General features: G+C 34.1%; 3 protein-coding genes across 35 annotated transcripts in view; 1 reads left to right on the forward strand and 2 right to left on the reverse strand.

Annotated features, from left to right (window-relative positions):
- abi1a (abl interactor 1a) overlaps positions 1 to 322 on the forward strand; it is a 79,552-nt gene extending 79,230 nt beyond the window's left edge. For all 26 annotated transcript variants that reach the window (XM_087308263.1, XM_087308270.1, XM_087308271.1 and 23 more), the window contains one exon: positions 1 to 322. This exon is cut by the window's left edge. The gene's annotated coding sequence lies outside the window, so the exon portion shown is untranslated.
- A 2,552-nt stretch (positions 323 to 2,874) lies between these two features.
- On the reverse strand, positions 2,875 to 13,404 carry pdss1 (prenyl (decaprenyl) diphosphate synthase, subunit 1). Of its 8 annotated transcripts, none has more exons than XR_015524457.1 (11): positions 13,212 to 13,404; positions 10,239 to 10,294; positions 9,345 to 9,471; positions 8,676 to 8,803; positions 8,444 to 8,585; positions 6,476 to 6,587; positions 6,286 to 6,399; positions 6,120 to 6,200; positions 4,467 to 4,580; positions 4,262 to 4,342; positions 2,875 to 3,362 (listed from the first exon to the last, which is right to left on the reverse strand). XR_015524457.1 is itself a non-coding variant. In XM_087308619.1 (11 exons), the coding sequence occupies exons 1-11, from the start codon at positions 13,350 to 13,352 to the stop codon at positions 3,222 to 3,224; spliced, it is 1,233 nt and encodes a 410-aa protein (XP_087164745.1). In that variant the 5' UTR covers positions 13,353 to 13,404; the 3' UTR covers positions 2,875 to 3,221.
- Positions 13,405 to 14,197: 793 nt separating this feature from the next.
- ftr61 (finTRIM family, member 61) overlaps positions 14,198 to 15,000 on the reverse strand; it is a 5,619-nt gene continuing 4,816 nt past the window's right edge. Inside the window, exon 6 of the mRNA XM_087309087.1 lies at positions 14,198 to 15,000. This exon is cut by the window's right edge and continues 513 nt beyond it. Coding sequence (XP_087165213.1) covers positions 14,987 to 15,000 — 14 coding nt within the window. The 3' untranslated portion in view covers positions 14,198 to 14,986.

Consider the following 15,000-nt stretch of genomic DNA (forward strand, 5'->3'; position numbering starts at 1 on the left):
GGCTTGAGATCTGAAGCGCTTAAGTTACTCAGCTCAGGTCTGGCATCAAGTCTTTTTATTTTTATTTTCCATTCACATGTTTTAGCAGCCGTACTGTACGCGATTACAGAGATTCCATTCAACCGTCTGACCACTGTCAGTCATTTCAGGAGTTTAAAGCTAATGCCTTCAGACTTTTTTTTTAATCGTCATATTGAGATATTGAAGTGTTCCAACTGAATTCCATATCTGTGCTGAAGCTCGTCTCAGCCCAGAATTTGTATTTATAATGTTAATTGAAATGTAATTGTACAGTCTTTTATAATAAATCATTCTATGTAAATTGTGTTTGTTTCAATTTTATTTGTGGTTTCACTTTTTTGTTTCATGAAGAGCTGAATTTAGAAATAGCCTACTGTGATTTCAATAACAGAAGTTAATATTTATAAATATTACAATATTCTTTTATTCATTTTTGTAAGTCCCTGAAGGATTTGGAGGTTCTACAACTCTTGGAGTTGTGTCAGCGCCCTTGACAAAGGTAACTTACACTTCTGTGATGGCACCATTAATGCTGAAAAGTACATAGACACTTTGAAGCACAATATGCAGCTTCTTTTCCAATATGCAGCTGATTCAGTCGTTGCTTGGGAGGGGGGGGCCATAGATATATAAACTAGATATTGCATACAGACCCTGAACATGCGTCAATAGCGCTGCCACATTTGTACAGTGCTCGACAATGTTACTGAAGATGCTGGACTTGTCTACGGGTGTAGTAAAAAGCAAATAAAGAAGTACAAAGGCAGAACATCTCATAGGTAAGATTTCATTTTTTACGTTTTTATATGTTACGAACTTTGGTGCTAAACATGTAACGTTATTAATAATAATACAGTCTCTACTGCACTGACCATGAGGCAAAGTAGCAGCAACCTGCACTAAAAACTGGGCTTATGCTAGTTTTGTTGAATAAAATCAGCAAACAATGCAAAAGAAATATGACAAGACGCTGCGCTGCCAGAAACTTGTATTATTGTCGACTCAATGAAGGAGTCGTTCATAACGGGGATTCAATCACAAACGAATCGCTCCCTCTGACAGAATGAGAAGTGAAAGCAGGGGAGGGGGTGTGTTTTAGAACATGGATTAGACCAAATTTAACAAGGAGGGTGGATAGTACATTTCCATACACACAAACACAAGCTTTTTGTCAGGAATGCTGATGCAATCACATATCCATCAATGTAGAAAAGTGATGTAAAATTATAATTTTCGTAATTTAAAACAAAAATATTTGCATACTGACCTCCGGAAAAACTCCCTATCATAGATATTTGTGTATATGTCTGGCTCTGGATGGTCTTAGTCCTCCACTGCAGCTTGGTCCCGCATTCATTTCAAAGGAGCACTACCCTGTACTAAAATGGCAGCTCTATTGACGCATTCCTTCCAATAGACAACAACAGGGTAGGCAACATCTAATTTATATATCTATGGCCGCGGACACCTGACATGCGGCGCCAGTGTGCGTATCCTGATAGAAATTATGTTTAGAATTCTAAAATGCATGACACCGAGCGGCGCATTCGGTGTGTGACCCCCTTTAGATGTGCTAGTAGGGAAAGAGTTCAAGGTATGGTTTATACAAAAATTAACATTTTCTTTAACATAACAAGATATTATGAAGAACGTTTGGGAAAAAAGCAGCCATTAATATCGATTTATAAAAACAAAAAAACACTGTGACAATCAGTGGCGGTTTTTAGCATATCTTTTGTTTAGTTTGGAAGAAGTGTGTAAATGATGAAAGAAAACTTAGTTTTTGGGTGAACGATCCCTTTAACAAAGCTAAAATGTTTCTAAATCAATAATAATGTTAGTTTAAAATACAATTTAATAAATAAAAAGGTGACACTTTATTTTGATAGTTCATTTGAGTATTAGTAGACTGTTCGCTTAATATCTGCTGATACTGCTCCTTCAACAGACATTTAACTATAAGTAACTTTGCAAGTTCAGGTCAACTTAGAGTGCCTTCACACCTAGACTTTTGTTTCGGAACATATGTGCACATCGGCATATGTGAATCCAGCAATCGCACTCGGATCCACGCCATATCAATCAGTCCGAGATCGCCTAAATGAGGTGGTCTCGGCCTGTTTGAAACAAACTCAGGAGTGAATCGATTGTAGTAAGAAAGCGATACGATCCGAGCCCGGCTATATCACAGTGTATCATAAATATGTCATAGGCATATATACGGCTATATGAAGAGAGAATTATGAGTAGGGTGGGAGGTCATTTTTTCACGTAAATGTGCGTTTGATGTAAAAGCCTATAATAAATAAGCCAACTGCTATGTATGAATAAGTCTTACCTGATTTATACTTGGTGACAATATCTGTGGGTGTCACCATTCAAAATGAAAGCGCAGCTTTTCGCTTATGATGTCTTTATTGCTCATCAACATAAATTAAAATAAGGACGCATGACAGCTGAGCGGGACTCTGCAAAATAAACTCTGAAACTCCGACCAATGTGATTAGAGTTTACTCGCATATGATATATTTTAGCTCATTTGGTCCGTTTAGAAACTTTGCCATGTGAAAGCAAACCGCACCAAGAGCAAAAAGCAACAATGTAACAATTTTAATTCCTGTTTCGAAATCAACTGAAACGATTCACAGGTGTGAAAGCACCCTTACACTAACCCCAACCTCAACTGAACAGTCTACTTATAATCTAACGAGAACTAGTTTGCATGTAGATGCAATGTAACCTAAATTCAATAAACAGACCCTCAAAATAAAGTGTGACCAATAAAACAAACGTTTCGCCAAATTCTTGTGTACATGAAAATGATGTGTGGAACAAAAAAGGCCAAAGAGTCTGTTTACTTTAAAAAATACCTTATTTAATTGGAGTAAATAGTGAAATTTAAGGCCTTGGCTGTTACTGAGCACTTTACGCAAAAGCACATCAACAAGAAATCGAGACGTTTGGCCTTCTGTAATGTGGACGGATGTTAAAGCATCTCTAACGGATCCACATAAACACACACACATGAGTGACAGTAGCACCTCTGTCTGTGCTACACCTGGAATTCTGGTGGTCTTGGCAGAGTGTGTCGTTCATTCACAGTCATCCTCTGCCGTAACAGTACGGTAAAGCTTACAGTGTGGTGTAAATGTTCTCTGTGTGTAGAGGTGTAGCTGCCTGAGGGCGGAGCTCTGCCGGGCTCATTTGTCTCTGCGCAGCACCAGCTCCGTCAATCGAATAAGAGCGTCTCTCTCACTGGACGGACGCAGCCGGCTGATCTGACGAATGGCCTCTTGGCAGTAGTGTTGGGCGAGGTAGTTCGTCTGTTCAACACCGTCACTCTGAGCGAGACACAGAAAATACAAGCTAAGTAAGGGATAATGTACATCCAGACGGTTGTTAACAGAAATTAACACGGCTGTCTGGAATACTCGATTCTGGTCAGTCGCAATAGTCCAAGCAATGTTATTCCCAGATAACAACCGCCATCTGGTTACTGAATAATGTGCAGGTTGGTGTTTACTCCACCAGCTGTTTTTAGTTTTTGACTGCCATCTTGTAACTGAACAATATGTAGGTTAGTGATAATGTGCAGGTTAGTGTATACTAAGGGACAAATTACGTCCAGATGGTTGTTATCGCAGATTATTACTCGGCTGTTTGGAATACTCAATTCTGATTGGTCAATTACTATATTCTAAGGTATGTTATTCCCACATAATAACCACTGAAAAACATAGGCTCATACGCCATCTTATGACTGAATAATGCATAGGTTAGTGTATTTTCAAGCAGATGTTTTTATTTTTTGACTGTTTGGTGCCATCTTGTGACTGAATAATGCACAGGTTAGAGTATACCTCCATTAGATGTTTTAATTTCTGTTAGCTTTACGTTTTGGACTGTTTGGCGCTATCTTGTGACTGAATAATGCACAGATTTGTGTATACTCCTATCAGTTATTTTCATTTCTGTCAGCTTTACGTTTAATTAAATAATTACTTGTCTATTTTCCAATTTAATAAATTGTCATGTTTGCAGATGCTTATAAAATATTATAGTAAAGTACAGTAATCAGTTAATATTCACAGATACACAGTTAAATGATTATTTTGAACTATCATACAGTAGAATTACTGTAATTACAATTACAATTACAAAACATCTAAAGTAAAGCATCTACTAGCATACTTTAGGCATGATCTGGTCATGTTTTGAGGATATTGACTGTAAAACTGACCTTCAGCACATATTGCCAGGCTCGATCCACATCTCCATCAGAGCTGAAGCGCCTCATGATCATGGCATGAAGCTCTGGAAACTGCAGTAAGGACACAATCAGAGATTATCTTGAAATCCAAAAACTACAGTGTTTTATTTAACGATTATGTCAGTGATGAAGTAAGTCTGTCATTAGAGTTGATTCTCCTTTCTGTGACACTGACCTGTTGGCAAGCAAAGAGAACGGGTCCCGTGGCCAAACCCAGCTTCAGGTCAGCGGCCGACGGTTTCCCCAGACAGTTGGCATTGGAGGTGAAGTCCAGAATATCATCCACAAGCTGAAAAACACAGCAGATTTTGAATTATTTAAGATAAAATCATCTATACTACTTGTTTGGGATCATTAAGATTTTAAAAATATTTTTAAAAGAAGCTTTTTCTGTTCACCGTAGCCATAAAAAAAACATATGGAAAAATAGCTGCTGAAGACTAGATCAATTATGGTAAATATCTTGCTTTAATCACAGGAATAACATTCAATTAGGAATTAGAAAACTTTTAGTTTTAATTGCCACAACATTTCACAATTTGACTGTATTTCATATTAAACAAATGTATCCTTGGTAAGTGGAACAGGCCCTCCTTTAAAATTATTTCAAAATCTCACTAATTTCCAGACTTTTGACCAATCAAAATGACAAGTCAAAGGTTGGTAGATAAAGCAGATAGTCAGAATTTCTATTTGCTGCTTTGAGTATAGAAATGACAGACTGCAGGTAGAACCAGAGGAAAGCTTAACTGAGGAAGTTTCTGTTCTTGTTCATGAATGATTAACTACAGGCACGTGATCAGCTGCATCAAAAGGCCATTGTTAGCTTTGTTATCAAAGATGACTTTATGATGTCTTTTGATAGTGAGGGTGAACTGGAGATTTCTGATGCAACACGCCATACAGTGTACTGCAATGCACTGAAATGGGCTCTACTGTATAGCTACTGTTCACTTTACTGCCATCTGTAGGTCAACAGGACGCTGTGCACCTAGAAAGCCTTGATGTAAACTGGTTTTATTATTCATACAAACGAATAAAAAATATATAAATGTAACATATTATATGAATTCAACATTTTCCAAAATAGTGATGTGTGTATGCTTTATATATTTTGAAGTCAAATGTATTATGCTCTTTTTCATTGACGTTCACTAGGACGTATATTAAAACATCATAAATTAATCATGTAAATATGAAATGCTTATAGGTTTTTACATGCATAACAACTTAATTTAGCATGGCAAAAAAGACAAACTCACAGCAAATACTTAAAAATTAAATTATATAACAAAATAATAATTTAATATATTTTATAGTGCAAATTATATATAATTAAATACTTTTATAGGCATGAATGATCCTGTATTACACTGCCTTCAGGATTTAAATATACATGTAATATTTAAACAGAAAGTTTTATATTCTTACTAATAATATACAATCAATTGATTGAGAATAACAAATTGATGATACATTAGTACATCGATTGTAATCACTGGATTAAATGTATTTGTCATTGTCATCTTTTATTCAGAAAATGACGATGGGTTAATATAAATGATTCAATAATTTCTTATTGGAATGTGTGATTTAAAGAAAAATCTACAAATCTGACAAAACTTTGACAAATTATCAAATTTCTAAGATAAGTATTATTGGAAAAATGTAATATAATAATATATGTTGCAGGTGTTATTACTGTATTATAAATATATTGTTGTAAAGCACATTTGTCTACACAAGTATAAGACACAGATATATATAATGGCAAAGTTGTGTGCAATCAGTGTGTAATATAAAATCCACACATGGATGGAAACATTACCTGAAATGCAATTCCGACGTTTCGTCCATACTGATATGCGATCTCATGCACCTCAGGGTCAGAGTTCACCAGAATAGACACCTAAGATTGAAATAAAGCAGTGCTGGTGTTGAGCTTCTCTTTTAGCTCTTTCAGCTCCTCTTATTATTGTGAAGACAGAACGTACATACTGCTTTACAGCTGTTCGCAATCAGACTGGCCGTCTTCTTGAAGGTTTTCTCGAGGTAATGCTTGAATCGCTCGTTTTCGTTCTCTTTGGAGCCCAGCTGCATAAACTCACCTGCAAACAATCAAGCCAGAATATTAATAACAGCTCCACTTTATGAAGCGCGTATCATAAATATGAAGTCATTTACCTCGCACGAGGTCTTCTATAACTTGTGAAAGCACAGAAACTACTGTAGTGTTCCCAATACGAGCCAATGCCATGGACGCCGCTGACAGAATGAAATCTCCAGCCAGAATAGCCTAAACATTAGAGAGAAAGATGATTAAGTTTTTAATGTTATTAACATGACTTTCATTAGGATTTCAGCACAGTTGTAGCAGAAATGTCTAATTCTTTGACAACAGAAATGAACCTAAAATGAAGCAACTCGACACTACTTGCAAACACTTGCACAAAAAGAAGTCTTTCAGATTGTCTAAATGTATATTCAAAGTCCACAATTCGACATTTGACATGATCCAAAATCGTTTCGTTCTTCAAAATTCATCCAAGGGTTGTTGTTATAGTAACAGTTCTCAGAGCTCAAACCTGCGTAGAAGCAGGTTCATTTCAAACAGGATTAGATCGGGTCAGTTCAAGCAAAGATAATACTGAAAATATGTACCGAATGCTGATAATTTCTTACAGTAGTTATATACACTTGGGAAAATAGTATATATTTTTATAGTAGCATATATTTTTAACTATATATATATATATATATATATATATATATATATATATATATATAGTTTTTTTTACTATATATATATATATATATATATATATATATATATATATATATATATATATATATATATATATATATATATATATATATATATAAAGGAAAAAATACATATATTAATAAAATTTATGCAAACTGCACCTGCAAATAAGTTAAAGAATGCCGCCTGGTGGTTCAAAGAAAAATATTATAGATATGAACTTTTTAGATACAAATGAGTACGGCACAATATTAAACTTTTTAAAAAAAGGATAATAATTTATGCAGTCATGCACTTGTTTTAATCACTAATATGCCAGTGATTGACATCTTTACCGATATCAAAATGCTTTTTTGATGCAAAATTAATTAAAACAGTTCCTTACAACGATAAAAAAAACATAAGTAGGCCTATATTATAATAAAGAAAATCTTCTTTCAATGTAGAACTAAATACATTGATATGCAAGGAAATACATGATGAATACTCTTGACACATGAAAGTGTAAAGCCTGCCGCTCACAACAAAGGTGGAAAGTTATTACGTGTCATATTTAACAAACCGTTTACTGCTCATGTGATGTAATTTTGCTCACATGGATAATTAAATATTAATCAGATGATGCCATTATGCTGCTGTGCCGTCAGCCAATCGTTGCACTGCTGGTCATGATTTCGAGGATCGATAGATCGGTCCTTTACAACACATGGTGCGATCTCAGATCAGTTTATCCAGACATTTTAATCCAATTCGCGAACTGGTTTGAAAAACCAAATTAGCCAAAGATCAGTTATCAAGATCAAAAGATCCAGGATCTGCCAAATCATCTTAGATCATTTAAGCGAAGTACGAAGAACAGACTCCTGATGATGCTAATCTGCCTTTTGTTTTGAGTCTCTATTTTACCTGGAAATACTACAATAAAAAAAAAAAAAGTTAAAAATAATAAAAAATACATGCATATATGATAGCTATTGTTTGTTTGAGAGAGAGTTTCCAATCTGAGAGAAAGTTGTAATTTGTTACTGACCTGAAATTTCCCTATTATTGACCACTGCCTGTTTAAAAACTTGATTAAGCTTTGGAATTCTGGGTCTCCGTCTACACTAATCCAGGTCTAAAAACGCCCCATTTCCAAACTATCATATTTAGTTCTTTCCATCATCATTTGTCATTTGCTTTGTAAAGTATAGTTAAGTAAAAGAGGACCATTTCATTTTTAGGTAAACTCTCTCTTTAAGCCATTTTAGCTGCAAAAATCTAAAAAATGTATTTGAATAATTTTATTTTTTAATTATTTTATTCATTTGAATTATTTTTTATTTTTTAAATCAAGATGGAATTAATTATTTGTCCCAACACATTTTATAATCAGACACATGACTCACTTTTCTCTCCCCCCACACATTATTAATGGTGTTTTTCCCACGTCTCTTGTCCGAGTCATCAATGACGTCATCATGCACCAGGCTGGCGGTGTGGATCATCTCAGAGATCATAGCGATTGAGCGCTGCGCCGGTAGCAAAACCCTGTGGACAGCACATGGAGGACTTATAAACACTGATTGATTAATTACATTATCAATACAACACAAACACAGTTCAGAAGCGTTTTCTCACCCCTCTTTATTGCTGTGGACATTACAAGCTCGAGCCATCAAGATCACAATCATTGGTCGAAAAGCTTTTCCCTTCCCGTCAAAGTAATAATCACACAGCGCTTTCAGCTCTGCTTTAGACACCAGCAGCTGCTGAATCAGAAAGATCACAAGGTCTGTTACAACACTTTGTTTTAGCCACCAAATTATAGATTTAACTTCCATTCAATTCAGTAATAAACTAACAAATACTGTACAAAAGGGTTAAATGTTAATTCAAATCATTAAAAAAGCACACTATGAATAAACCTCAACTCAACAGATTTTTCTAGAGTAATATTATTCACAATGTTGCTATAAAGTAGAAAATACACCAAAATAATAATAATCTGAAGAAATAAAACAGCTTTAAAATATATTTAGTCACAGGTAAAATAAAATAACAAGCACAATATTATTTTCACTACATAGAAAAAAAATTAAAATTGAGAATTCCCTTTTTACTACATATATAAATAAGTTTCCCAAAATAGGAAGTGCCACCCATAATTTCAAAAGCAAATTCTGTGTAAAAAGTGCAGTTTTTAATGTAGAAATGGAAAGTAATACAATAACTCATTAAGCAACTGTGGACAAGAAAAATTATTGGTGGTAAAATGCAAAACAAAACCAAACAATATTCTTGGTTTACCTGTTTTATGTCATCATATATATTTTGCAAGTCCTTTTGTACGAGTGAGAAAGGATCTTTTAACTTTGCATCACTGTGTAAACTGCAGCTGACTTGTGACGTTGAGTACAGATATTTACACCTGTGCCTGAAACACACACATGTAAAGACAATTAAACAAACCCATTCTGATTAACCACAACGTCGTGTAAGAAAACTAAATACAAATAAGCATGTCTGAATAAATAGATATACATCAGAGCTGGTTGACTATATTATGTTTTATTAATATGGAGTTGATTTGACCCCAACACAAAATTGTCAGAAATACCATTATCCTGAATAGTTTAACTAGGTTTAACTGGGTTGATAAATGTGCCTTCAGAGCTTTGAGCTGTTGTGGAAGAATGTGCATAAAATATAGTAATTAAACAAGAGTTAATTGTAAGAACAGTTCCACAGATGTTTAACAGAGCATTATTTCCTAATACTGTATGTTTTTTCTTTTGGAGAAAGTCTAATTTATTTTAGTTTGGCTAAAATAAAAGCAGTTTTCCTTCAATTATCTTTAAGGTTATTATTGTTAGCCCACTTAATTTAATTGTCTACAGTACAAACCACTGTTATCAAATAACTTGCATGATTAACATAATTTGCCTTGTCAACCCAATTAACCACGACTTTTAAAGTCTTCACGCTTTGCACTTTTGGCCAAATACTAATATCTTGCATAAAAACCTAGCAAAATAGAATGTAATGTGCTCATGGCAAATATAAAATACATGTTTAATTAGTTATTTAAGGTGTTTTAAATATGTTTAATGTGATAAAAGAATTCTTAGTTAAACATATTATACAAACACACACATTTTGATTTGTTGTGGTACACCGTCATGATCCATATCATTAACGTACCTTGAAATAGTCAATGGTTTGCTAAAATTATGTACCGGGCCCTGCTGTAATAAAACCTGAAAAACAAAAATAACAGATCATATAGACTGAATTATGCAGCTTCCATTACAACAATAATGTAATTAGGAGAAAGAGCATCAAAGTCAAAAACAAAAAAAATTGTTTAGCTTCAAAATAATAATTATACTTAGTTTTTTCTATAAGTGTTTCAAAGTATACTGTTTTATTTTTTTCAGTTTTTTAATGAAAATTTTAATCAAAATGTACAAATCAGACAACAGCGCATATATTTTACCACTATTTTAGTCTCCTCTCTTATAATGAAAAACAAAATGTTTCGCTTTTGCTAAAAATTATTTATTGAATGCTAGTATTAGAACAACTTTAGGAGAAAATAAATATCCGAAAACTTCAATTTTGAAATATTAAAACAGATACTTTAATTCTATTCAATAAATCAATATGCTTTCTATGCAGTGGTGTGCTAAGTACTAAATATTTTGTACTTCACTACTGTACTTTTGCATATTTTTTAAGTATCTGTTGAGTGATTTCACTTTAGGAAACCTTGACTACTTTCCAAAACCGAACATAGTGTATTTTACTCATATTTCATAAACATAGAGTTAAAAGTTTTTTTTGAACTAAATAAATCTTTACCTGCTCTGTCAGCTCTTGTCCTATAACCTGTTAAGTCAGTTCACAAATCATACTGAACAATTACTAAATGAATGACGTCTGACTACAACTCATTGAATCAAATGATCTGTTCAGAGCACATTTCTAGTAAATCCCTAATTCAAATTATCCACGTTTCCAGTAAATGTTTTCATTGAATTTACGTATTAAGATAATGTGTCAAAAAAAGTGTAAGTCCTCAATTAATTATATTATATTATATTATTTTATATTCACATTCTCCCTATATTGTTTATCATGGTACTTTGAATATTCGGTCTGAAATCTCATGCCAGTATGGTGTCAAAACAACAAAAGCACTTTTTAACTGACTTTGAACAATGTTGTACTTTTGATAGTCATTGTTTGCTGATATAATTTCCCTATTTAGAATAAATACCTTTCTGAAATTATATTATTAATGTGAAAACTCCAAATGTGTGAATATAAAACCAACTTTAACTCAATTCGGACATTATAAAATATCACTTCAGAAAAGTATTCTTTGCAAATTCTAAATAGGGAAATCATACCAGCAGCCAATGATTTTTAAAGTAAAACATTTTTCAAAGTCAAATAAATAGTGCTAATGTTGTTTTGAAGCCATACGTGATTTCAGACAAAATATTCAAAGTGCCACGGTAAATAATATATGGAGCATGTCACAAAAGTTGAATTGAGGTACAGTTGGTTTTATATTCGCACATTCCTTCAGTGACAACTTGTGACAAGCTCCCTATATTGTTTACCACTTTGAATATTTGGCCTGAAATCATATGCAAATAAGACTTGAAAACAACATTAGCACTATTAATTTAACAGTGAACAGTGTTTACTTTGATAGTCATTAGCTGCTAATATGCCTTCACTGTTGAGAATTTGCAATAAATACTTTTCTGAAATTATATTATTAAGAAGTCTGAATGTGTGAATATACCTCAATTCAGAGTTTCTTCTTAATATTATAATTTCAGAAAAATACCATAGTAAACAATATGTGGAGCATGTCACATGTTGCCACTTAATGAATGTCTGAAAATAAATCCAACTTTACCTCAATAAACTCAAGTACTTGATTTGTGTACTTCGTCCACCTCTGTTAAATGTAATGTCATATAAAAATATTTTACATGTATTTATATGCAGACAACAACATTGGCCGTCTTGTTTTCGAGCCCTTTCCACAATTGAGCTGAAGTTGGTTTTATATTCACACATTCAGACTTTCTCCATAATAATACAATTTCAGAAACATATTACTTGCAAATCCTAAATAAGGAAATCATATTATCCATCAATGAATTCCAAAGTGCAACATAGTTCACGGTCAAATAAATAGTGTTATAATGCTGTCATTAAGTCATGCTTCAAATTGCTGACTGATTATTCAAATTAGCGTAGTAAACTATAGAGGTTGTTAAAATGAACGAATGTGCAAATATAAAACCAACTTTACCTCAATCTGGCCATTTACCTACAAATGTAGACATGCTTAAGTCAAGTCTTCCTGTGCAACATTCTTCTTCTATTGAGGTTAAGTTGGTTTTATATTCGCACATTCTGTCATTTAAGGTTCCCTATATTGTTTACCACACTAATTTCAATATTGGGTCTAAAATCACATGTAAGAATGACTTCAAAACAACATTAGCAGTATTTATTTGACTGTGAACAATGTTTTACTTTGATAGTCATTGGCTGCTGATATGATTCACTATATAGAATTAGCAGGAATCCTTTTCTGAAATTATATTAAAGAGAAAGGCTGAATGTGTGAATTTTAAAACAACTTGTTTCCATATTAGCAGTCAATTACTTTAAAAGTACAACAATGTTCACAGTCAATTAAATAGTGCTCTAAGTTAATGTTGCTTTGATTTCAGACAGAATATTCAAACTAGCGTAGTAAACAATATGAACTGTTAAAATGAACGAATGTGCGAATAGAAAACCAACTTTACCTCCATTATATACAAAGTTGTAGTTGCAGACATGCTTTAAGTTAAGCCTTCTTGAGCAACATTCTTCATCTTCAGGGACTTTCAGTGCACTAGATCAGCGGAAGTGTCTCAACTCTCACACTCCTGACCTTTAACAGGAAAACTTGACAAAACACTCATGTTGGCTTTACAAACGCGACTGCAATCATCTGACTGAACGTTTTTAACTCAGCTTCAGCGCAAGATATACTGTAAAGAGTCTTAAACCTAACCCACACACATACAGCAGTGATCTGTCATTCATTTATACACCGGTGACCTTCATCATCCCTGTGTGCTTCAGTGTCATCGCTACCTGTGTGGCGGCGAAAGTAGCCGCTCTTCTTCCTGCTGAAGCCCCTGGATTGAAAGCTCTTCTGCTGGAAATACAACAATATTGCAGTAATACAGCAGCTCCTGTGCTGCTCCTCCAGCATCGGCTCCAAGGCACCGCCATGCTCACACACGCAACCGAGAGCCGCACATGCCCAGTGACGTCAGGTTACGGAACAGCCGCATGACCCGGAAAATGCTGTCACGTGATGTGGTGCAAAGATATGGGTGTGCTGCAGTTTTTTTTTTCGTTGGCTATAATAAATTTTATTGTATAAAGTTGATACAGTTGTGAGATCTGAACAATTATTGTCCAGTTAAAAACACCAACAATAATTATTTAAAATATGTGTCATGTTTAAAAGTTGTTTTTCTTCTTTCAATTAAAACGTTATTGCTTAAAATTTTACAAATTAAATATTAATGTTAATTACAGCAGTAAAACATACATTTATTACATTGCTATTACATTTATTATTTAAAAAAATCAGTGATTTAATAATTTGATACATACATAAATACTTTTTTGTTTATTATTAGTGTTTTTAATTATTATTCAATAAATACCTTTGGCTAAATTTTAAGGTACAGGGCAGGGCAGTACAGTTGCGCAGTGGGTAGCACAATCGCCTCACAGCAAGAAGGTCGCTGGTTCGAGCCTAGGCTGGGTCAGTTGGCATTTCTGTGTGGAGTTTGCAATTCCTCACCGTGTTCGCATGGGTTTCCTCTGGGTGCTCCGGTTTACCCCACAGTCCAAACACATGTGGTATAAGTGAAAAGCGCAGGCTAAATCGTCCGTAGTGTATGTGTCTGAATAGGTGAGTATTGATGTTTCTGTTGCAGCTGGAAGGGCATCCGCGGTGTAAAACATATGCTGGATAAGTTGGCGGTTCATTCCGCTGTGGTGACCCCAGAATAATAAAGGGACCATAAGCCGAAAAATAAAATGAATGGAAGAACACATTATTGTAGGGAATTTTATGAATATTTATTTTAACCATGATTTAAACCAAGACGGCAACTAAAATGTAGTTCAGTTTAAAAACAGTTTCCACAAAAAAACAAATTAAAACAACAAATTAAAAAAATCCAATAATCAAGGATCACAGTGGAGCTTTAAAGTTGTCAGTTTTTGTTCATTTAAGATACAAAGTACTATAATCAATTTTGTACAGCCTAATTTAAAATAGCAGGTCAAAATAACTATTATTATTAATACAAATATTCAAATATACATATGAAAAAGGCGACAGAGTGGCGCAGTAGGTAGTGCTGTCGCCTCACAGTAAGAAGGTCACTGGTTTAAGCCTCGGCTGGCTCAGTTGGCGTTTCTGTGTGAAGTTTGCATGTTCTCTCTGCGTTTTCGTGGGTTTTCTCCGGGTGCTTCCCCACAGTCCAAAGACATGCGGTACATGTGAATTGGGTAGGCTAAATTGTCCGTATAGTGTATGAGTTTGAATCGGTGTGTATGGATGTTTCCCAGAGATGGGTTGCAGCTGGAAGAGCAGCCGCTGCATAAAAATGTGCTGGATAAGTTGGCTGTTCATTCCGCTGTGGCGACCCCGAATTGATAAAGGGACTAAGCTGAAAAGAAAATGAATGAATGAATGAATGAATGAATGAACTTATGAAAAAAAAGTTCAATAATTCACTTTTATTAAAGGCTTTATATCACAGATTATTTAAAAAAATGAATGAATTAACATCTGATAACTGAGATTAAGCTGTGATGGTAATTGTATAAAATCCCTGCATCGTCTATTTTGTTAGAT

Source organism: Danio rerio, chromosome 24 (assembly GCF_052040795.2).
Source record: "Danio rerio strain M-AB ecotype USA chromosome 24, GRCz13ab, whole genome shotgun sequence".
NCBI classification, from domain to species: Eukaryota; Metazoa; Chordata; class Actinopteri; order Cypriniformes; family Danionidae; genus Danio; species Danio rerio.